The sequence below is a fragment of the Lemur catta genome, chromosome 16 (genome assembly GCF_020740605.2).
Source record: "Lemur catta isolate mLemCat1 chromosome 16, mLemCat1.pri, whole genome shotgun sequence".
Classification (NCBI taxonomy): Eukaryota; Metazoa; Chordata; class Mammalia; order Primates; family Lemuridae; genus Lemur; species Lemur catta.
The window spans coordinates 25,754,044-25,776,657 of record NC_059143.1 but is presented as its reverse complement, the minus strand read 5'-3'; the positions used below and the strand labels follow the sequence as shown (position 1 = coordinate 25,776,657).

The 22,614-nt window shown below is 42.2% G+C and overlaps 2 protein-coding genes across 6 annotated transcripts; one reads left to right on the top strand and one right to left on the bottom strand.

Annotated features, from left to right (window-relative positions):
- Nucleotides 1-878: 878 nt before the first annotated feature.
- On the top strand, nucleotides 879-12,909 carry ZSCAN30 (zinc finger and SCAN domain containing 30). 5 transcript variants are annotated; one of them, XM_045527217.1, is made up of 5 exons: nucleotides 879-1,194; nucleotides 1,432-1,618; nucleotides 6,707-7,214; nucleotides 7,493-7,631; nucleotides 9,945-12,909. In XM_045527217.1, exons 3-5 carry the CDS (start codon nucleotides 6,807-6,809, stop codon nucleotides 10,856-10,858), a joined length of 1,461 nt encoding a protein of 486 aa, XP_045383173.1. In that variant the 5' UTR covers nucleotides 879-1,194; nucleotides 1,432-1,618; nucleotides 6,707-6,806; the 3' UTR covers nucleotides 10,859-12,909. The 5 variants fall into 5 exon arrangements, 3 of the variants coding, with proteins under 3 accessions (XP_045383173.1, XP_045383172.1, XP_045383174.1); XR_006729162.1 differs by lacking the exons at nucleotides 879-1,194; nucleotides 1,432-1,618 and having other exon boundaries at nucleotides 3,485-7,214; nucleotides 9,945-11,044; nucleotides 11,145-12,909; XR_006729163.1 differs by lacking the exons at nucleotides 879-1,194; nucleotides 1,432-1,618 and having other exon boundaries at nucleotides 3,485-7,214; nucleotides 9,945-11,275; nucleotides 12,413-12,909.
- Nucleotides 12,910-16,426: 3,517 nt separating this feature from the next.
- On the bottom strand, nucleotides 16,427-20,664 carry ZNF397 (zinc finger protein 397). Its single transcript, XM_045527219.1, has 3 exons — nucleotides 20,173-20,664; nucleotides 19,759-19,900; nucleotides 16,427-17,865 (listed from the first exon to the last, which is right to left on the bottom strand). The coding sequence occupies exons 1-3, from the start codon at nucleotides 20,584-20,586 to the stop codon at nucleotides 16,814-16,816; spliced, it is 1,608 nt and encodes a 535-aa protein (XP_045383175.1). The 5' UTR covers nucleotides 20,587-20,664; the 3' UTR covers nucleotides 16,427-16,813.
- Nucleotides 20,665-22,614: the final 1,950 nt, after the last annotated feature.

The following is a 22,614-nucleotide window of genomic DNA, read 5'->3' as shown; positions in this document are numbered from 1 at the left end:
AATATTATTCAGCCCTAAAAAGAAAGGAAATTCTGACATATGCTACAGCCTGAATGAACCAGGAAGATATTAATATTAAGTAAAATAAGCCAGTCACAAAAAGACAAAACTTGTGTGATCTCACTTGTATGAGGTACTTAGCCTAGTCAAATTTAGGGAGTCAGCAAGTAAAATGTTGGTTGCCCGGGGCTTGGGGGTAGAGAAATGGGGTTATTGTTTAATCAGTATGGAGTTTCAGTTTGGGAAGATGAAAAAGTTCTGGAGATGGTTAGTAGTGCTGGTTGTACAATAATGTGAATGTATTTAATGCTGCTGAAGTGTATACTTAAAAATGGCTAAAATGGTAAATTTTGTGTGTAAATAACCTTTTAAAAGAGAGATAGATATGAACATGAACCAAACAAATTCTGAATTTAAAAAATTCAATTACAGAAATTGAGAACTTAAGGGAAATGTTTAAACATTACTTTGAAAAGTAAACTATCACTGAAGGGAGAGTTAGTAATCTGGAAAATGGGTGATAAAATATGCAAATGAGAAAAATGAAGAAAAGAGCAGGTAAGAGATACAAAGGATATAGTGAAGAAGTCTAACATTTTATTGAAGTGCCACAGGAAAGCATGGGGGCAGAAACAATATTTGTTCCCTTATTCCCCCGTCATATTTTTATATATTATCAAATCTTGCTAAATTCTCATGTCTAACCACCTGTTCTTCTCTCATCTCTTTTGCCCTTTTATCCACTCTGCGTAACACTGTTAGATACTGAAGTACAGTTCTGGCCACGTCACAATTAAATGGTCTGCACGGATCACTAAATGCATTCCTAACATCTGAGTCTGGTGTTGGCAACTCTGCACAACCCAACTGACTTCAACCAATCCCTTAGCCCAGGTTCAGGCCGGCCAAGATGCTGCGCTAATTCCTGAGCGCGTCCTGAATTTCCCACGGCCGAGCTCTTGCTCCTGCTCCCTAGGCGGGAAACCTGTTGGCTCCTCCGTCGATGTCAACATTGCAGCCATTCGGCAAGGCTCAGCCTGAGGAGCACGTCCCACGGGGAAATTCTTACAACCTGCTCCGCTCCCCTCCCGCATCCTCCTGCCCACCGCCCTGCACCCTCGCCATCCTGGGCAGGACCTCTGCCTCGCCACCCTCCCCGCAGCTCCTGGAACTGTTACTGTAGACGCGTTTGAGGTGAGTGTGGTCTGACCCTCTTCCTCTCCAAATTTAGAGTCCGTCGGTTCTATTTTTTAAAATGTTTTTGATGCCATACCAGCCTGTGGGTAAAAGGGGGGAAATGCATATATTTAACTACATACGTCTATTTTAATATATTTAAATATATGTCAAATATACAAGTTTATGTATTTATTCTCCCACACCCCCTTCAGTCGCCCGTCAACCGTTTTGACTCTGGGATGTCCCCTCCAGGTCGGACCGGGCCTGCGCCCCTCCTTCCGAGACGCGACGCCGCGAGTGCGCGCGCGCGCACCACTGAGCTGCGGTCCTCCGGCCTTCCTAGAGGGGCGCGCCGCTCCCACTTCCGGCGCGAGTGCGGCCTTAGGAGGCCGTCCTGCTCCCTCTCGGGGGTCGCTGCCCGCGGCGGGTAGAGCGAAGGGTGAGTGGGGCGGTCTGGCAGCGCGGCCTCGGGTGCTTCCCTGTCCGGCCTCAGCCCTCCCCGCCGCCTTGCCTGGGCCCCCTTGCACGGGGAAGAGCCTCGGCTGTCCCAGGGTCCCGCCCCTCCTAGGCGCTATCAGCCCGCGGTCCGTCGGTCCATCCTTTCATCCGTTTGTAGGCCAGCTGGTTCATCCACTCCCCCTTGGCTCCTTTGACTCCTCAAGCACTTAAGCAGCGCCTTCTGTGTGCTGGGTTGCAGGCTTGGGAGTTAGGAGTCGGACGGGCTTTCGTGCTACTTCTCCCACGGCCAGAGCCCGTTCTTGAGTCAGGTGTCAGTCATCCGTCTTGACTCCCCAGGTCTGGGCGAGATCCTTTATCGGTCGCTGTCAGAGCACCTTCTACTTTCCTCTTTGTAGTATTTTTAACCACAATTACATGAGATAATTATGTGTGCTTTCTGTTTAACGTCTGCCTCTCCCTATTTTTAAGTTCTGTAATGCCAAGGACACTGCGTTGTTTATAACTTTTTGCTCAGCACCTAGCACAATGCCTGTGCACAAACAGGCACCCAGTAAATATTATTAAAGAAATGTGTGAAAAACGCAGGCCCTCTTCTAAAGGGCCTTTGATTGGTGGGAAGTGCAAACGTGAGAAGCCATTGCAGCAGAGAGTAGGCATCTAAGAGTAAGGATTCTGGAGTCAGATCATTTGGTTTCAAAACTGTCCAGCGACATCACTTACAAGCCATATGACCTGGAACAAATTACATAACTTCTCTGTTTCTCTTCAGTTAAGCAATTGAACTACAGCATAGAGTGCTGTGAAGATAAAATGAGTTTAGACATTTAAAACAGGTAGACAGTGCTTGACTCTGTAATAAAGGTTCAATTAGTGTTTTCTGTTACAGTTAAGCAGATACATTGTAATACCTGTTACATTATAATACAGGTACCTTATAATAACAGTGGTGCTGCAGCAAACAGGATTGGACACTTACACCATATACCTCTTATCTCCTCTGAGCCAAGTGTTTGAAAATGTAGATTTTATTATTATTCAGGCATGGTAGGGACAACAGATCAGGAGATGATTGCCATTGAAAAGATAGTTTGTTACTGAGTTTCCGTGTGAAGGGGACATGCCTGGCCATGCTGGACCACACAGGAAAGCATCAGGGTTGGTCAGGAGGCAGAGGGAGTGAGGGAAAGTAGGCAGGAGCCTTTACTGTGGCTTCCATGGGAAAGGACAAGGCAGGGTAAACAGGCTTAGCATTGGCTAGTTTGATTAATTTCAGTGGGCTCTGGGGCATATTTGTTGTTCCTAGTTGTTTGGTACCTGTCCCTAAGGTGGTTAGGGAAGGGGAATGGTGGCCCTGAGTGTGAGAGCCTGGTAGAGGAAGTGGTGGGGGTATGTATGAAAGGCACACTCACAGATGAATTGTTTACTATCTCTAGGAATTGACTAGTCCTGGGAAGGGCAGCCCCTCCAGTGTCATTGAGGCCCCTCATGTCAAAGCATCAGTATAAAAAGGCATTTAATACAGCAAGCACTAGTCAGATGCCTTATGTTATTTCTAATTCTTGGAATACTGCAATGTTACGTTATTAACTCCATTTTTAGGAGAGGAAATTATATCTCAGAAAGGTTCAGTTGGTGACTAAATGTCGTATAGCTAGTAAGAGGCTGCGCCATGATTCTAAATTGGGTTACCTAACTCCAAAGCTGGCTCTCTAGGTGAGCTAGATCACCTCTCTGCAGTATGTAAAGTGCTGTGGGGACATTTTTCAGTCCTTATTAGGCATTTGGCAATATTGATGATTGCCTCTTTGAAATTTTCCTCCCTTGACTATAATTACACTCATTCTTTTATATATAGAATATACTATGTGTCATGCCTTGGGTTGAGTGATGGAGACACAATAGTGAACAAAATGTTGATGTAGCTTGCAATCTAGTCATGGATAAGACAGGTATTAACCAACTAGTCCCACTAAAGTATATATACTGACAAAGTGAGGAAAGTGCTCTGAGAGAAAGGAATTCAATTCTCTTTAACCTTGTCTCTCATGAATCCTTGACTGGCCCAGGCTTCTTAACCCTGGCTGCCACCAGAATCACTTGCAGAATGTTTTAGAAATGTGGCCGTTGGGACCCCACTCAGAAGATTCTGACTCGGGCTAGGGTATAGTCCAGGCAAATGAGATAAGTACAATCAAAGAGCACCTCACCTCTGTTACAAAGTTTTTGTTTATGCTTTTTAAAAACTAGTCAGAGGGACATGATCAGACTTGCAATTTGAAAAGATCATTCTGATTACAAAGTAGATGACAGACTGAGAAGGACCAAGTGAATGTGGAGAAGCCAGTCGGTGAGTTATTGTGCGGTGTGACAGGATAGTTGCTGGGATGAAGATAGTGGCAGAGGTTGGAAAGGGTAGATTCTGGAGATAGAAAACAAATAGGACTAACTTTGGATTAGATAAAGGAAGGAATTTAAAAAAAAAGAACCATTTAGGGATGCTTCCATATTTTTGGCTGTGCAGCCAGGTGGATGTTCCTACTTCTTGAGAGGGGACCATTGGGGGAGGAGCAGTTTTAGGGTGTGAGGAACCATGAGTTGGTTATGGAGGTGCTGAATTTGAGGTCCTTTTGAGAAATTCAAAAGGAGTTATGGTAGGAATGAGGAACCATGGGTAAGTATGTCTGGAGCTTAGATGGGATGTCTTGACTAGATGGATGATAACCCAAGGTGAGGATGAGCTTGCCCAGGAGGAAAGTAGAGAGTGAAAATAGGGGAGGACTTAGAGCTAACCTCGTGGGCTGATGTAGAGGAGGGTGGGCCTGTGAAGGAGATGGGAAAGGAGCAGAGATGATACTTTATGATTAAAAACATCCCTCAGTGACATACCCATAGAGGGCAAGTTGATAAGGCATACTATTTTTTAATAAAATGGAATAATATCACAAACATTGAAATTAAAAGGCAAGTGACATAACACAGGCTAATGGTCACTAAGTGAAGAACACACATCAATGCGATGCAGCTCTTGGTAAGTGCTACATACACATCCATGCACAGATCTGACAGTGCAGTCATGAAATTTCTTAAATGATGATTGTCACATAATAAGAACTAAAGAAATGTGTTTAGTGTTTTTCTTATACTAAAAAATTAAGAAGAAAAATACCCCCAAATTTCTCTGTGTTTAAGTGTGTGTGAAGGATCTGGTAATATCTGGCAAAGCTGAGTTTAGAAAATGCTCTTTGTAGGCATCTTAGACCTAACTTTCTTAATGCATAGCTCAGCAAATGACACCACCGTCCTCCAGTCACCAGGGCCTGCTTCTTGACTCCTCTCTCTGTCAAACACTTACCAAGCGTGTCCCTAACCTCCCATCTTTACATCTTTTGGCTCCCAGGGCTCAGGCCCTCATTGTCTGTTACCAGAATGGTTGCAAAAACCCCTTCCCATCTTCTTTCCATCACTCTGTGGATGGTTTGACAGACCCTCTAGCCATCTCCGAGGCCATGAGGGTCAAGTACAAAGTCTGCAGCACAACCTCTCAAGCCCTTGGTGGCCTGGCTCTTCCTCTATAGGTGCCGCCTCTCTCTCTGTTCTTTAACGGTGCCCCAGGCTGGCGCAGGGTTCTTCCCCAGGCTGCACATCACAAGCATTTGTGGCACTTATTGAAGCCCCGCCCATGGAGATGCTCCATGGCTGATCCTGAGCCATAGTTAGAGGTGAAAACCACTAGTCTGGTCTTCCTGGACTACCCTCAGTTTCCTCAGTGGGCCACATCCTCTCATACCCTCCATTCTCTTTGCCTGGATGACCTTCCTCTACATCTTTACCTGGCTCGCTCATATCAGCCTGCTGAGATGTCTCCTCCAGGCAGCTCTCCCTGGTTCTTCCTGCACCTGTCTTCCTGGTCTTGGTCAGTGGTCTTTCCCTTGTGCTACCTTGTATACTTACCTCCATCCTTGGATTTATCACACTCTCTATTTACCTGTCACTTTCTGACTCGACACTAACAGTCCCTGGGGACAGAACTTTTAATCCTAAGACTTCTGCCCAGCACACAGGAAATGCTCAAGTATTCGTTTTTTTTTTTTTCTTTTGTCCAGTGATACTTCCAAAGGCTCAATTATTTGTTGAAAGAATGGATGAAGGACTCCATTTCTCTTTTCTTTGTGCTGTTTCAAGACCTTGTGACTTAACGTCAAGAATAATTTCTCCTTGTTTGTACATTCACCCTGGCCATTCTCTGTGACCCCTTCCTAACATTTTCACCATCATTCCTAATTTATAGTATCAACTGAGATTGTCCTGGGCATTAATGCATTTTGTAATCAAAAGAGCAAGGGCTTCAGAGTTGGGCAATCCTGAGTTCATGTCTTGACTTTGCTATTTACCATTTTGGGGACTTGGGCAAATTACTTAACTTTCAAGAACCTCAGTATCCTCATCTGTAATATGGATATGATAATACTTCACAGTGTTATTGTCAAGCCCCAATAATATAGTATTAATGAAGTGCCTGGTCCACAGTAGATGTTTATTAAGTGTGGTTTCCCTTCTTTTGGGAGGTCCCATGGCATAATAGAAAAAGCTAAATACTTTGGTTGCAGAGCCCAGTTCTGCTGCTCACTGGCTGTGTGTTGTTGGTCATCTCATGATTCTCAGAAACCTCCTTTGGAAAATGGGCATAATTTTATGATTGTCCTTATTGAGTTGTTAGAAAAATTATGTCAAATTTATATAAGTGTCCAGCTAGTGCTCAATAAAATGTTAGTTGTCATTTTGAGACATCATAATATACTACAGTGTTTTTCCTGCTTGCCATGATCTACGAGCATTGTTTATTATCCCTGATGTTGTCCCTAGTGTTATTATTAAAGGTCAAACTGATTTTGGCTACACTGAAATTTTCTATTTCACATCCTGAAAAAAATCCTGCGTCATTTATACATGTATCATTTATATGGAAGCTCCCTTTTAGTCAATTTTCTTTACAAACTGGCCTTCAAAAACCTGTGTTTATATTCCAAGCACATGTTTCCCTGTGTAACATGAGCATTGTTCACCTCAGGAGCTCCCTGAAGAGCTGGAATTTAGAGGGAATCTCTCAGACACAAACCAGCTCCTTCCTGCCTCCGCTGGGCAGCCTTTTCAGACCGTCTCTGCCCAGAATGTCAGGAGAGGCCACAGCCTTGGCCTACCATGCTCCGAAAGAACAAGAAGGACTTACAATTGTGAAGGTTGAAGAAGAGAATTATGTTTGGGGGCAGGACTTTGGCCTTCAGGGAAACCCCTGGAACCAGGAGGTATTCCGTCAGCGGTTCAGGCAGTTTGGTTACTCCGACTCCACTGGGCCCCGGGAGGCTCTGAGACAACTGTGGGAGCTGTGTTGTCAGTGGCTGCGGCCAGAGGTACACTCCAAGGAGCAGATCCTGGAGCTGCTGGTGCTGGAGCAGTTCCTGGCCATCCTGCCCAAGGAGTTGCAGGCCTGGGTGCGAGAGCATCGGCCAGAGAATGGAGAGGAAGCCGTGACTGTGCTGGAGGAGCTGGAGAAGGAACTTGATGAGCCAAGGCAACAGGTAAGAAGTAGGTGTTTTGTTTGTTAGGCCTTTTATAAGTTGATGGGGAAGATGTTATGAGTGGCAATGACTCTACTCAAAGAGAATTATACAATTTCTGTCTTTCCGGTTATTAATTATTCATTCCCTGGATTCAAGTCACTAGGGCTTTTAGTCCTGTTGTTTTTTCTCTAATCATTTGAATGAGTTTTTAATTCCTCTTGTCCTGCCCTGTTACTCTAGGGCTTTTCCTCCTGTGTATCCTCAGAATCATAGTGCTGGTACTTGATTACTCCTAGGACACAGCTCATGGCCAAGAAATGATCTGGAAGGAAGTGACATCCATGGGAGCCCTGAAGTCTCTGAGTAGCCCACTGCAGCCCTTGGAGAACCAGTGCAAGAGTGAGGCTCAGGAGCCCCAGGCTTTCCAAGAGAGAGGTGAGGAGCCCCAGTCTTTTTGGGGTTTAGGATAAAGATGAGGGCTGTCATCTGTGGTATGGTTCATTTTCTTAGTGACAGTCACTGTGGCCATCACTGAGTATTGTGGAAAGGCCTCCTTACCTAGAAATATTCTTCCATTGGCTCTGCTTAGAATCTGAATTTCCAATATCAATTCTAACTTTGGGTTAAGAATAAGGTCTTTAATAAAATTCTCTAAAGTATCTATAATATTCAAAGACCAATATTCTGTTTTTTTAATATTTTGGTTCCATTGGCAAGGCAGTCCCTAAGATGGAGTTGAAATCGTATCAGTAATAGAAACCATATAATAACTTGAACAGAGAAAAAGTTTAATGTTAAGAATTATGAACTATTAATATAACAGGGCTTTAACTAGTAAGTGGTATAACAAAAAACCAAACTTTAAAGCATACAGGAATAACAAATATAGGAGTCTCTGTGCTGAGGTAGAACACCCAAGGAAGGAACAAATCTGCAAGAGGGTGCCACACCTTTCCTTCCCTGCCAGGGCTGAGATCCAGATCTTGCTGGAAAGGGCGCAACCACAGCCCCTGGATGGAGATACTCACTGAAGTGCTGAGCTGGCAGAACTCAATGAGGAGCCACTCTGTGGGGTGTCAGAAGCCCCCCATGGGTAGGCGACATGGCACAGAACTTGCTTGGAAGATACCCACAGGGATGGTGCCTCTGGAACTCATTGTGGTGTGCACTGCTGGGTGTCCCATGTGCTACAGAAACAAACAGCATGCCAGAACCAGGAAGAAAAGCCCCTTCCTCTTCCAGTGCCCCTCCAGCCCCCTCTACTGACAAAAGTCACATCATGCCAGCTGGCAAGAGAGAAACATTCCAGTATCCCAGGCAGGGCAATGAAGGGTGGATTTGAAACTAAGAGGCAATAAATTGATAGCTGTCACAGATGCCAAGGATTAGAACTGAAAGGACTTTGATTATGTTATTGGCAAAATTGGGTTATCTCTATACAAATATTTCTAAGTACTCAAGTGACCATTTCTTACTCTACTATAATCTCTATTTGTCATTTCTAGGAATTATTCCAGTTAACTGTTTATTCTAATTTTTTTGGTATAATAATAAATGGATAGTTGAAAAAATAAAAATCTTGATGTTTTCCTGATCTATACATCTAACGTCAAAGTTTTTCTCTGGTCCCATAATTTGACTTTATATAGTTATAGAATTTGGAGAGATATTTAAAATCCCATAAGTTTCATTGCTTTTCTAATTTCCACAGCTCTTAATTTTGTCCCTACGTATTATATTGCCACTTTATAATTTTTTAAAATATTTATTGATTTATTGATATTAAACATCTTTATTTGAACTGTGACTCTACCAATTATTAATTCTATGGCCTTGCATAGCCTCTCTGAGCCTCAATTTCCTGATCTGTAAGATGCACGTACATTTAGAGGACTCTTGGGAAGAGTAGAATAACTTAAGAGTTTTTCAGAATAAAATAATTCAAGTTATGTCAGCCATCTCTTTCTCATAGTCTCCTGTTATGAGTTATTAGAAATCTAAAGATAAAAGAGGCATGTTTTATAAGAGCTGGAAGGTTTGGTTTTGGGTAATCACATCTACTAGTTGTTTCCATCCCCTTCTTTGAGGATTTACACATAAAAAAAGCGAACCTATTAGACTCCCACCTGATCCCAGAATGAGTCAGGAAACTGCAATATTTCTTCTCATGCACTTGGTATCTTATTCTATTTGATTATAATTATTTGATTCATTTGGAACCTGTCGGAATTTGCAATTGCCTTAATGCTTCTAGTTCTGAACTAGTTCAGCTCTGTTTAATACTGCCCCCCCAAACATTTCCTAATCACATCTTTTGCTCTCCTACTTTGCTAGAAGACCACTAAGACTCTTAGATATCTTTATCCTGATTATTCCTTCTCACCTTTATTCCATTCCCTCATTACCTAAAAATATGTCTTCTCCTCTAACCCAGGATTGTCTCCTAGCTTCCTGGTTGCTATTATTTGTCACTATTTTCTCTAACTAATGTCTTTCTTTGTCCACCATCCCTCTTCCCCAATACCAACTCTCATTCTTTGTCTACCTTACTCTCTGAGTGGGCCACATCTCACTATCCCCAGGCCACTTTTCTGAATTCTTCTAGATTGAGAAGCTAGTTTTGAGAATTTTCCTCCTAATAGGTAAACACTTATTTCAGTTGGTTTATTTTCTGTTCCTGCTACAGTAGTTTCCTTTCTTCTGGCATGGAGAGTAAATGACATTTGCATTTTCTATTCACATTGTTAGATGGCATGTTGACAGCAAAGGATGAAATTATTGAATGTGCAGCCTCAGCAGCTGTGATATCCTCAGGAGGACTTCCTCGGGAAATGCCTTCAGAACAGATAGTTGAAGAAGCTTTGGGAGCTCTAGGCAACTCTGAGAAGCAAGAGGGAAATGCTGCAAGGAACAAAATGAGTCCGCTTCCTTCCAAGGAAAGACCTTTCAGTCTGGCAACCTTCAACAAGAAAATTCCCACAGAAAAGAGTGTCCTTGACTGTAATGAAAGTGAAGGCAGTCTTGATCTGAGATCAAATGATATTACACAACAGAGAGTTCACACTGGGGAAAGGCTCTTTGAGTGCTTTGACTGTGGGAAGGCCTTTTGCCAGAGCTCAAAGCTGATTAGACATCAACGAATTCATACTGGAGAGAGACCTTATGCATGTAAAGAATGTGGCAAAGCCTTCAGTTTGAGCTCAGACCTTGTTAGACATCAGAGAATTCATAGTGGCGAAAAACCCTATGAATGTTGTGAATGTGGGAAAGCCTTCAGGGGCAGCTCAGAGCTCATCAGGCATCGGAGAATCCACACTGGAGAGAAGCCTTATGAATGTGGTGAATGTGGGAAAGCCTTCAGCCGGAGCTCAGCCCTTATTCAGCATACGAAAATTCACACTGGAGATAAAAGCTATGAATGTATTGAGTGTGGTAAGGCTTTTGGTAGGAGCTCTATCCTTATTGAACATCAAAGAATTCACACTGGAGAGAAACCTTATGAATGTAGTGAATGTGGAAAATCCTTCAATCAGAGCTCAGCCCTCACCCAGCACCAGAGAATTCACACTGGGGAGAAACCTTATGAATGCAGTGAATGTAGGAAAACATTTAGGCATAGGTCAGGCCTTATGCAGCATCAGCGAACACACACCAGGGTTTAACTGTGGGTAAGAGCCATCTATTTTGAAATGCAAGGAATTCACTGTGGGGGTGAGACTGCCAGATAGAAGTTTTCTGAGAGCAGGGTTTCTGTCCTTCCAGCCCAGTTCAGTACTGTAAGAGGAGATTCACACAAAGATGTTTGTTATGATTATTAAAGTATTGAATGGAAGTAAAATTTTACCCAGGTCTTCTCCAAAAAGAATGGTAGATACTTCCTAGAAATGCCTAACACATTTCTGGATGAGGATGCTCATCAATACCCCCTTCACTCTGCTCTCTACCCAGGTCTTCTCCAAAAAGAATGGTAGATACTTCCTAGAAATGCCTAACACATTTCTGGATGAGGATGCTCATCAATACCCCCTTCACTCTGCTCTCTACCAACCCAGACATAACTGCCATTGGGCACCTTCACAGTAAGTCCAGGATTGGTCTGAAAGAGCTTATAAGATGGCAAGGACTGCTGCCCAGCAAGAGAATTTGCATTTGGCAAGTGGAGGCACATGTTGAGTCATTCAGCCGTCTGAAATGTTGAATTGAGGAGTTGTGAAATGAGTTACACTATTAATTTACTAGTATTGGAGGCGGTTTAATATTAATAGTATCTGAGGAATGGTGGCTCATTCCGCACCCCTGCCAATTCTCAGCCCTGAACTTCTTGCTGAGGTCAATTCAGGTTTACTTATTTATTGAGTACCTGCTATGTGATAGCCATTGGAGCAGACATTGTCCACCTCGAGTTAAGGGGTACATATTTACTAAACAGGTAATTACAGTGAAGTGTGGTAAGTGCTTTGGTAGGATAAATGCAACTTTCTGTCAAAGTACACGGCAGGGCTGCCTAACCTGGTCTGTGAGTCATTGAAGACCTCGTGGATGACATCTCAATTGAGAACTAAAAAGTGGGTAGAAGTTAGCCAGGTCAAGGGCAGGGGAGAAGAGAAGAACGTTACAGGCAGAGGTTATAGCACATATTAATACAATGGCATGAAGATAAGAGAGGATCTGGAGATACACCTTCATCAGGACTCTTCACTTCAGCAGGCATTAGTTGTTACAGACTCTGGCTCAGAGCCATGACATGTTGATTTCTCTCTTCTTATTTATAATTACTGAGCTGGGGAGCCTATTCCAGACCCAGAGTGACCTATGAGACCTTGAACTACTCGGAGTTAGTGTGGTAGAAGACTCTGATGTATCTTATGAAAGCAGGCACGTATGTACACCAAGGAAAGAATAAAACCGGGAGGCCAGAGAGACAGTGGGGACTGGGGTGTTTGTGTCTCATCCCTGGGGCTCAGGAAATGGGAGGCGTACGGGAACACGGTGATGGGAAGACTACCTTTCCAGGCTCCACTGTTCCTCGTTCCCTGACATTCTCCACCAAGCTTGCAGACCCTAAGCTACTTGAGGACAATTAATATTTGTTGAGTTACCCCCTCAGATTCCTCAAAACTATTCTTCTCTGCTAATTTTTATTTTGGAAGTTTTAATTAACTCCCATTTGCTAAGGGCAATTAATATCTAAGAGAAAGCTTGATTCCTCTTCTTAGATGTCCTTCCTGACAGTGTTATTTCTGAAGAAGACTTGGTGATCGCAGCTGTTGTGGGTAATAGGGGAGGTAAGTTAACCCCCTTTGTGTCCAAAGATTGTGCAGTTATCATTAGCAAGGTCAATCACAAATCTAAAGGGATCCTGCAAATGGATAGCGAGTTGAGTTGTTTTTTCCTATAGGTGACAATCAAATGATTTAATGTTTTAATTATCACTTAATGGATTTTTTTCCTGATTGCAAATTAGTTATAAATTTTCATAATATAGAAAATGAGAAAGTATAAATCATCCACAATGCCATTACCCATAGAGACATTGTTAACATCTTGGAGTACTTTCTATTAGTGTTTTTTTTTCCCCCAGCTCTAATATTTTTGGGGAAAATGTTGTTTAGTAAATAATTTTTGGTAACTAATTTTTACATTTATACTTAAACTGTTTAATATTAGAGTGTAATGCAAGATGTATTGAAATAAAATTTGAGTTTTAAAGGTTTGCATTGAAACTATTCATTTAGGAGTACGGAGCACAATAACGAGTGGAGATAATGCTCCGAGGACAGGGAAGGGGCTGTGGGAAGAAGTCAGGGGATTGGTGTTCTCAGTTTCTGTTCTCTGAACCAAGAAGTGGGAAACTGTGGCAGCCAGTCTTTAGGGCTGCAGTTCATCAAGCAAAGTCACAAAATTAAGGGGGCATCTGGGATTCAGTTGTTGAATAGCTCAACATGGAAATGAGAGCAAGAAGTAGCCCCTTTAAACACATACGCATCCTATGACCACCAGACTTAGGATTCTTCCTTCCCTTGGGGCGGTAGTGGGGGGTGTCGCATGCACCAGAGTGGAAACCTCACCACCAACTGCAGAGGACCAAGCTTAGGCCTGTGGGCTGGGCAAGGGCCTGCCATGACCTTACCTGTCTCCCCCAGTAGTTCCTCACTACAAAGGTGAGCTTGGAGAGACCATGGTCAGATTTGCTTTACATTTTCAGTCCTTTCATTTAGACAGTGTTAGTTGAAAGCTATGGAAATGAGGGAGAGATAGAGAGGTAGGAAACTAATATTACACTTTGCCTAAATTGCATGTTATCTTTTTTAATCCATGTCAGATCCATTTAAGGTAGACATTGTTACCCCTGGACTGCCTCTATACCAAGAGAAACAAGACAGCCCTAAGCAGAAAGTAAACACATGAATTTTCTTGGAAGCAAGACTGGTGAAGGAAAAAACAATTTCCTTTGACATCCACCTTGTTCTGGTGCACCCTTCCATTTCATAAAAATGAAATGGTGAGGCTTTGACCATAAGAGATCATCTACGTCAGCTCCTTTAAAGTTGAGGGTCTGGAGTTGAGGTGACTTGTTCATGTCTGCAGAATTAATGGAAAAGCTGCCAAAGGTCTTCACTTCAAGGCTATTGCTTTTTTCAACTGTAAATCTCCTCCAGGTAAATAGCTTCTCTTTGGAATGGGATATATAATTTGCGGACTTGTTGGTACACTATGTGTGAGATGGCTAAGTCTGCTATTGTTATTTTACCAGTGATGAAATCGAGGATAGAAGCTAGTAAGTTAGCTAATATCCTGAGACTTGGAAGGGACAGAGATGCATGTGCTTTTCTTAGTATTTTCTCAGCTGTTCTGGGCTTCCATTCACTCTTCCCCGTAATTTTAAGAGTATTAGATATTTATTATAGAAAAATTTGGAAAATACAGAAAAACACAAGAAAAAGTTATTAATAAATTACGTATAACTGTAGCACCCAGAGATAACCAGTATAGCACCTTGAATTACATATTTCCAGTATTTTTAATGAATATATATTTTACATGGGATCATACTGTGCATACTTAATATTTTTACTTAACAATACATCATGAATGCTTCATTTCTTTTAATATTAACCATCAGTTTGAACAGCTTTTAAGATTTTGTGTACATTCACGATGGTTTCTTCAGAAGTATACATTTCCAGGTAGAATTTCAGTCAAAAGGCAATGCTTAAGGCTTCTGGTATTGATTGCCAGATACAGTACATACTCACATCTCACCAGCAGCATTAGAGGCCCAATTTCCCCCAATCTTTGTCAGATTTATAAGGAAAAGAAATGTCGTTTTAACTCTTGCTTTAATATACATTTTAACTCTAGTGAGGCTGAACATTTATGTGTTACTCATTAGTACGTATGCTTTCGTGATTTGCCTATTTAAGTACCAGTTTTTTCTATTAGAACTTTCCTATGGGGAGACAGTACAGAGAAGTGGCTCCACAGTAGGGTGCTGGGTTCTTAATACTTGGGTTCAAAGTCTGATGTTACCATTTTTTAGCCATATGACCTCTAGCCTTCATTTCCCTATCTGGAAAATATGAGCTGTAGTGAGAAATAACTAATACATATATACAAAGCCAAGTACTTATTACATTTCTTACTGATGTATGCAAGAGTGCTCTTAAATAAAGAGTAGTTTCCTTTCTCAGTGTTAACATCAACTCCTACTTAATGTCTTACCCCTTTCAGTTTGTTTGGGTCTTTCTCTGCGGAAAAGGAGGAAAACAAGAGTTGAATAGCTCTTACCAAGTATTTTGTTAAATTTTACCATCAATTCGACATGGTCCCCTCCCTTTCTCTTTTTGGGCATTTAGCCCTCTTGTCATTCTTACTGGTTAGCACATACCCAACCATGTATGCCCCAACAGGAGCATTGCTTCTTTTTGCTTCTTTTTCTTTTTTTCCTGTTTCATCTTCATGAAAATTCTTTTTCCATGCACAGGACTCTAGATTTCCACACAGATTTATTTTTTATTTTTTTGGTGAGGTGTTATTCCTCCAACCTATTAGGTCTTTTAAATGACATGTCTTTCTGTTGCTGATTTACCTGTACAACTTTCCACCTTGTGTTAAGCTCCAGCCTAAGGATACTCTTCCTGCTGGGGCCCTCAGAAAAGGGGAAGTCTTGACTGAACATAACTATTAGTTTCTGTTATTTCCTTTTAGCATCGTCTTCAACAAAATTTGCAAAAAATATTGTGAAATACTGGTAACATAAGGCAAAACTGAACATGTGTGAGGTGCCTGGAGAGTAAGTCACAGACCCAGCCACCAAAATATATTTTCTGAGCATCAGAGCACAAGTGTATCAGGAACTGTAGGATATGGCCCCAGAAACAAATGATATGGCAGGTTCTGAGTCACAGCCTTGGGGATGAGGAGGAATCTGAGAGCAGCTCTGATACTGTCCTAAGAACTAAAGGAGTCCTATGTCTGGGAGAGGGAGACTTAGAACTCTGCAACAGACTCTTAACATCTAGGTTGGGCTCTCTCTCACCCTAATCCCACCACTATCCCCATGGAAGTTCTAGGATAGTCTACAAGTTGGGCAAGGAAACATTAGTCCTTTCCCTGGGGTCACACTGACCAAGGCAAAGCTCCTGACCACTATATGGTCCAAGGGTTCCAGGTTTTGTTTATTAACAGAAACTTCTCCATTGGCATATATATTGCTATACATGCTACTTAAGAGTCTGGCCACACCCGTGCTTCTCTTACAGGTATGACCTCACTTCAAAAAAAAAAAAAAAGAAAAAACTCAACAGGAATGGACCGTACTTTCTTTCTGGCCTTTGTCTGTTGTTCCTTCTACTGGGAATACTCTTCCCTTAGCCAACACCCCTGGCTAAGTCCTACTCATCCTTCAGGTTATCTCCCCCATTTTCTTCATCCAAGGTTGAGTTGGACGCTCAAAGTCACACAGCACTGACCACAGCAGTGTCAACTGCCTATATGGTTGCCTTACCCATTAGACTATAGAGATTATTTTGTTTTCCATTGTATCCCTAGTCCCTGGCACAAAGCAAGTACTCCAAAAAATAATTGTTGGATAAATTAATTTATATTCTACCTTTTCATGCCTACATAATTTCCAGCTTGCCCTGGGCTCAACAAATCATTGATGAAACCATTTCTCCTCCTTTCTTGCTGCGCTGTCGCTGTTCTTTATTGGGTCAGTAAATTTTGAATTCCTGAGACAAAGTCCCTCGTGCTGTCCACACCATCCCCCTAACCCGGCACACTGACAATCAAATGCAGTGGCAGAGCTTGGGTCGCTTTTCATGATATTCCCATAAAAAAATGAAGCTTCAATGTTACATTCCTATTTTTCATTTTTCCTGAGTATTCCTAATGGGAAGAGAAAAGCTGGAAGTAATGATTCTCCTGTCTTCTATTCTGATTAGTCACAGGAAAAGCTTTCGAGGGGCAATTTACATTGGCATTGGGAAATGCTGCACAAAGCAAGTTAGACTGACTCAAGATCTGATAGTTTACAACCTTTATGGAGTCTTCCTCTAAAGTAAACCCTTTTGATTAACAAAGATAAAAATCTGAAGTATTTACAATATCACAAGTTACTTTACAGTGTGGACTCTCTGATGACGCATAAGGACTGATCTGTGCCTGAATGTCTTCCCACATTCACTACATATGTAAGCCTCATCCCCAGAATGAATTCTCTGATGTTGAACAAGGGCTGAGCTCCTTTTGAAGGTTTTGCCACATTCATTACACTGATAAGGTTCCTCTCCACTATGAATTCTCTGGTGTCTGATAAGGTTTGAACTCAAACTGAATGCTTTTCCACATTCATTGCATTCATAGGGTTTCTCTCCACTATGTATTCTCTGATGGGTAATGAGCTCTGAGCTCTGCCTGAAAGCTTTGCCACATTCGTTACATTCATAGGGTCTCTCTCCTGTATGGATTCGCTGATGTCTAATAAGTTTTGAGCTCTGGCTAAAGGTTTTCCCACACTCGTTACACTCATAAGGTTTCTCACCAGTGTGAATTCTTTGATGTATAATGAGATATGAACTTTGGCTGAATGCTTTGCCACACTCATTACATTTACAAGCTTTCTCACCAGTATGGATTTTCCGATGTCTAATGAGGGCTGAGCTCTGATTGAAGGCTTTCCCACATTCACTACATTCATATGCTTTTTCACCACTGTGAATTCTCTGATGAATAATAAGGTATGACCTCAAACTAAAGGCCTTCCCACACTGGTTACACTTATAGGGCTTTTCTCCAGTATGGATTCGTTGATGTTGTGTTAGAGAGGAATACTGCTTAAAGCTGTGCCCACATATTTCACATCTATAAGGTCTCTCTTCTGGAGGAAATTTCTGACAAGTTAAAGAGTTTGCAGTCAGAATCAGACATTTTTCAGGATCATCATAATGGGCTCTCTTTCCTAGAGATTTGTGTGTGAAGATCACTTGCCTAAAACTGCCCCCTTGGGAAGGAGATCTTCTTAATTTCTCCCCTGTAGCACTTCCTTGCTTCCACCCTAAATTGCTTTCATGCTCACTAATTCCTCCAAAGGAAGGTTCCCCAGGGAATCGCTGTGATTTTTCTCCTGAAATGTCCTCCTGTGTTGCTATTTCATTGTTCTCACAATCTGAAATGACAAATAGAAAAAAACAGATTTTATATTTCTCCAGTCACTCTCAATATTCACTTTCTACATGACAAAAAAGAGAACCTTCTTCCTGGAAAAGTGGCACTGGTCAAAATAGGGTCTCTCCTCTTTTCTAATGTTAAAGCCTACATCTACACTTTGAATTTCATCCTTTCCTGCCTCCTTTGAGATATCAATTGATCAATTACTATCTCCTTCCTATTATTTTCAACCTCTTCTCTACTGACTCCTGTTCATCAGCATTTAAATAAGCTCAAGTCTCTCTCATCTTTTAAAATCAAGCTCCTGACCAACACATCTCCTTCAAGCAACCTCACTCACTCCCATTCACAGTAAAGTTTCTTGAAAAGGGTTGTCTGTACTTATCCCCATTCTGCAATCTGGCTTCTGTCTTACTTTTCCCCCCCAGCCCCCACCACATCCACTGATATGACTCTCATCAAGGTCACCAACTTCATAGCTGTTTAATCCAATGGGTATTTTATGGATCTTATTTAGTTGACTTCTCCATAGCTGACACTGAGGACCACAAATTTCTTCTACAGACATTCTCTTCTAGGCTCTATCAACCTGATTTCTGTGGCTGTTCCTTCTTAGATTCTAGGGCTAGTCATTCAAACACTTTGTTCCTCCAAATATTGTTCTAGGCTCTCATGTACCATCACTCTAAAAACTGTCTACTCCCAGGCTTCAATTACTACTTACACTGTAAACTAATTTCCCCCTAGACTCTCAGATCCTCAATACTATTAAGCAATAGACTCTCACATCCAACTGCTAATTGGGCATTTCACTTGTGAATATTTCACATGTCCCACACTAAACACATTATTAGATGTTTTTTTCCCCATTTACATGAATTGCATCACCATTAACCAGGTTGTTCTAGACTGAAACCCGAGTATCATCTTCAACTCCTCTTCTTCATGCTCTACTTTTAACAATTACCCGCTATTGCAATAACGTTTAAATGCTGATGAACAGAAGTCAGCTTTTATCTTCCTCACTCCTACCATAGCACACCTTGATTTATTCACTGTGGCCACTTGGATTACAACAGTTTCTAACAGGATTCTACTATTGCCTTCCTCAAATCCATTCTCAACTTTGCAGCTAAGTTCTAAACCACAAATCCAAACAGGTCATTCCCTTGTCCAAAATCCTTCAACTGTACCACATGGCACTTAAGAGACTGTACAAATGAATGAGCAAGACATACAGCTTTTCACACCGTAGGTCCCATTTTTCTCTCTAGTTCATCTCTTACCACCCCTCTCCCATCAATTCTCCATTCAAGTCAAATTGAACTAACTGCAATTTTCAAAATGCCATGTATTATCTCACCTTAAGCACTCTGTGGCCTTTACTTGGGCCACTCCTCCTCCCACCTATTTACTTGGCTTTCTCCTACTTATAGTTCAAATCTTAGTTTAGATGTCTCTTCTTCCAGAAAGTGTTCCTTGAACTTTTAAGATTGAGTTAGGTGCCTTTACATGTGCTCCCATAGTATGCAGTGCCTACTTTTATTCTATAATTTACTACGCTACATTGCAATTGTCTTTTTGCTTGTCTATCACCCACCAACTAGACCTGAAAGCTCCTTGAATACAGAGACCCAGTGCCTACCACAGTACTAGCTAGACATGTATTAGTACCCTATAGTCACAAAATCATGGAATAAGTAAATGGATGACAGGAAAACTAACACAAGGAGGGCTGACTGCAATTTCATGAAGGTTGCTAAATACAAAATGCTAAAGTGAACACCTCTGAGTTGACGCTCACATGTAACAAGTTTATAAAATGAATTAATTCTGTATCCTCAAAAACAGAGGCCTGATAAAAGTTCCCAGAAGAGTTTCTATTCCTCACCACTTTTAGGGGAAAGGCAAGGTTTCCAGGATTTCAGCTGTGTCTTTAAAGGCTGGAACTGGATGTTTGTTGACTCTTGGGATGCTCCACGACATGTTAAATCCTTCCATGGCACTGCTGGTCCCTGTAGACTAGCAGGGGCCTGAAATCAATAAAATATGGTTAGCTTTGTGATAAAATCCCTCGCAACACTGCTTAGTAAAAGTCTCAAAGAGGTTAATGAGGACATCTCCAGAGAAGAAGGATAGGAAAAAAAGACCATGTAAGGGTAGAAACAGGTATGGCCCTATCAGTCACTTCAGGGTTAGGGTTCAGTAGAGACATACAAATCTTCACCCTACTGTTTTGATGATACCACATGCTCCAGGCTATAAATTCCTTTTCTTATAACATATCACTTCTCTCTTTTCCCACCTGCTGCCCTGGATCATCAAATTCCCTCTCCAAATCCTCCAACAGGGTCACAGCTTCCTCGCCACTTTTTGGGTTATGTTGTTGAACCCACATCTGCAGCTCCTCAGGCAGGATGCTCAAGAACTGCTCCAGGACCAGTAGTTCTAAGATCTGCTCCTTTGTGTGCAACTCTGGCATTAGCCACTGATGGCAAAGCTCCTGGAGTCGGCCCAGAGCCTCCCGGGGCCCAGGTGTCTCCTGGTAGCAAAACTTTCTGAACTGCTGGCGAGATTCTTCTTGACAGGATTGGGTACTTCCATTCTGTTTAAATTTTGGATCCCAGGAAACACCCTCTTCTATTTTCACTAATATTAGTTCTGGTCCCTGAAGATCCTGAGGTATCTGAGTTGAAACTTCTCTGGACTCCACAGCCATTCTGGGCTAAAATAGTTTAGCCAAAAGCTCAGTACAACTGGGTTCTGTGCTTCGGGACTGTGAATAATCTCTTCTTTCCTGAAGGATATATACATATACAAAAAAAGACACTATTATAGCAGTGAAAACAATCTCTAAGAACTTGTAATAATAAAGATCAGTTACTCCAGTAACACATTGAAAGGAAGTAGGTTTGCAGCTATAATTAAACAATAATCAAATGACAAACTAAAAATCCTCATTCAGTGTCTCCCATTATGTAGAATTCCTACCACTATTGTTAAGAAAAAATATTTTAGAAGCAAAAGAATACAGTATTAGCATCAATCACATAGTGGGAAAATTATTTCCTTTTCAATTCTCTTTCAATCCTGATTGCATCAAGGAGAGAAATCTGTCTTTCACGTGTATGTTAAATTTGAAGAACTCCCTTTCATTTAGTTTTGTAGAGACAGGGTCTCATTCTGTCACACAGGGTGGAGTGCAGTGGCACAATCATAGCTCACTGTTACCTCGAACACCTAGTCTCAAGCAATCCTCCCACCTCGTCCTCACAAAGTTGTGGGATTACAGGCATAAGCTACCTCAGCTGGCCCCTTTTCAATAAAGTATAGGCTTCAGACCTCCAAGGATAACAATATTTAGGCAGAACTTAATGATAGTTTTAAACATTTATTTACAGCTACCTTTTATCTATAGCAGGTAATGCTGATTTTCATTAAGGTAGTGATAAAACATTTTCTAAAATTCACACAAAACATTAGTTGCTTTAAGTAAAAATATTATGGGATATTTGCCATTTGATCACATTTGGTGTTCACTGAATTTCATCAACAAACACTGAGGTACTTACTATGGGCTCTGTCCTGAGCCAGGCATTAGGCTAAAAGTTTCTGTTTGTGAATAAATATACTGAGGAATTAACCAAGAAGTATTTATAAGATGCTTACTATGTGTTCCAAAAACATGTTAGATACCACAGGCACAACAGAAGCAAAAAAGGTCAATCTCTCAAAAAGCTTAAAATATCCTGGGAATAAAAAATTTTCAAAGTGAAATATGGCAACAAATAATTATGTTTTAAATTTTGTAATACAGACCAAACACTAATTGATTTTAGCATGGGAGGATATCGACAGGAGTGTATGCCCTTGAAGACAGACTGAGTAAAATTCAATCTTAACGCTACAGTTAACTTAAAAGGTTAATTAGAATATTTAGGCTACAAATTCGTGATTTATTAACTAGGCAGGCTGCATTAACTAGCCCTTCTATTTTTATATCCGTGGTTAAAACACAGGAGTTGCGAAATCATGGAGCTGGGGAAGAACTGCACTTTCCGATGGAAAGCAGGGGCTCGAGTGCCGGCCTCCGCCAAGGGGCCGCGACCCAGGGCTGGGCAGGCCGGGGAGAGGGGCGCCTCCACCCCACGCCCGCCGTCCTGGCCGCGCACCCTTCCCGCCCTCCTTCCGCCTGGGGGCCCGCGTCCCTCACCGCGAAGCCCAGGAGCTGCCAGGCAGCAAGTTCCTGACCCCGAGCGGCGAGCCACAAAGACAGGAAGTGCGCGCCCGCGGTCTTCCGCCCTCGCGCCCTCCCGACCTGTGTTTGCCCACCCCTTGCTCTCAGGCAGCCAATCAGCGCTGCGGGTTCTACTCTTTCTCCCGCCTTCCCTCTGGGGTCGCTCGCCCGGCGGAACCCGGAAGCCCCGGCGAGGGTGTGCGGAGAGGCGGGGGTCTTTGTGAGCAGCGGCTCCGGGAGGGCACCGCCCCCGCCTGGGCCACCTCCCACTCTGGCCTTCTCCCGCCATCACGTGTCATTGTTGGCGTCGCGTCATTCCCGTCTCTTCCCACCTCCCGGGGAAGTATTAGGATTTTCCTGTAATGCCGGTTCTTTTCCAAGATCTCCTACAAAAATAAATGCAAGGGCGAACAGGTTGCCAAAAATTAACACGTACATTGCATATCATTTTGGCCTTGAAACAGCTCTGTGCGGTAGCTATCTTGTTCCCATTTTACAGGCCTAAACGTT

Bases quoted from the DNA above. Each gene is read 5' to 3' on its own strand.
- ZSCAN30 (XM_045527216.1), top strand. From the start codon at position 6,459: ATGATCTACGAGCATTGTTTATTATCCCTGATGTTGTCCCTAGTGTTA. The intron at 7,215-7,492 runs GTAAGAAGTAGG...GATTACTCCTAG, and splicing joins TTGATGAGCCAAGGCAACAG to GACACAGCTCATGGCCAAGA. The intron at 7,632-9,944 runs GTGAGGAGCCCC...TCACATTGTTAG, and splicing joins CCAGGCTTTCCAAGAGAGAG to ATGGCATGTTGACAGCAAAG.
- ZNF397 (XM_045527219.1), bottom strand. From the start codon at position 20,586: ATGGCTGTGGAGTCCAGAGAAGTTTCAACTCAGATACCTCAGGATCTT. The intron at 19,901-20,172 runs GTGGGAAAAGAG...TATTGATTTCAG, and splicing joins TTGATGATCCAGGGCAGCAG to GCCCCTGCTAGTCTACAGGG. The intron at 17,866-19,758 runs GTGAGGAATAGA...TTGTCATTTCAG, and splicing joins TTGCCTTTCCCCTAAAAGTG to ATTGTGAGAACAATGAAATA.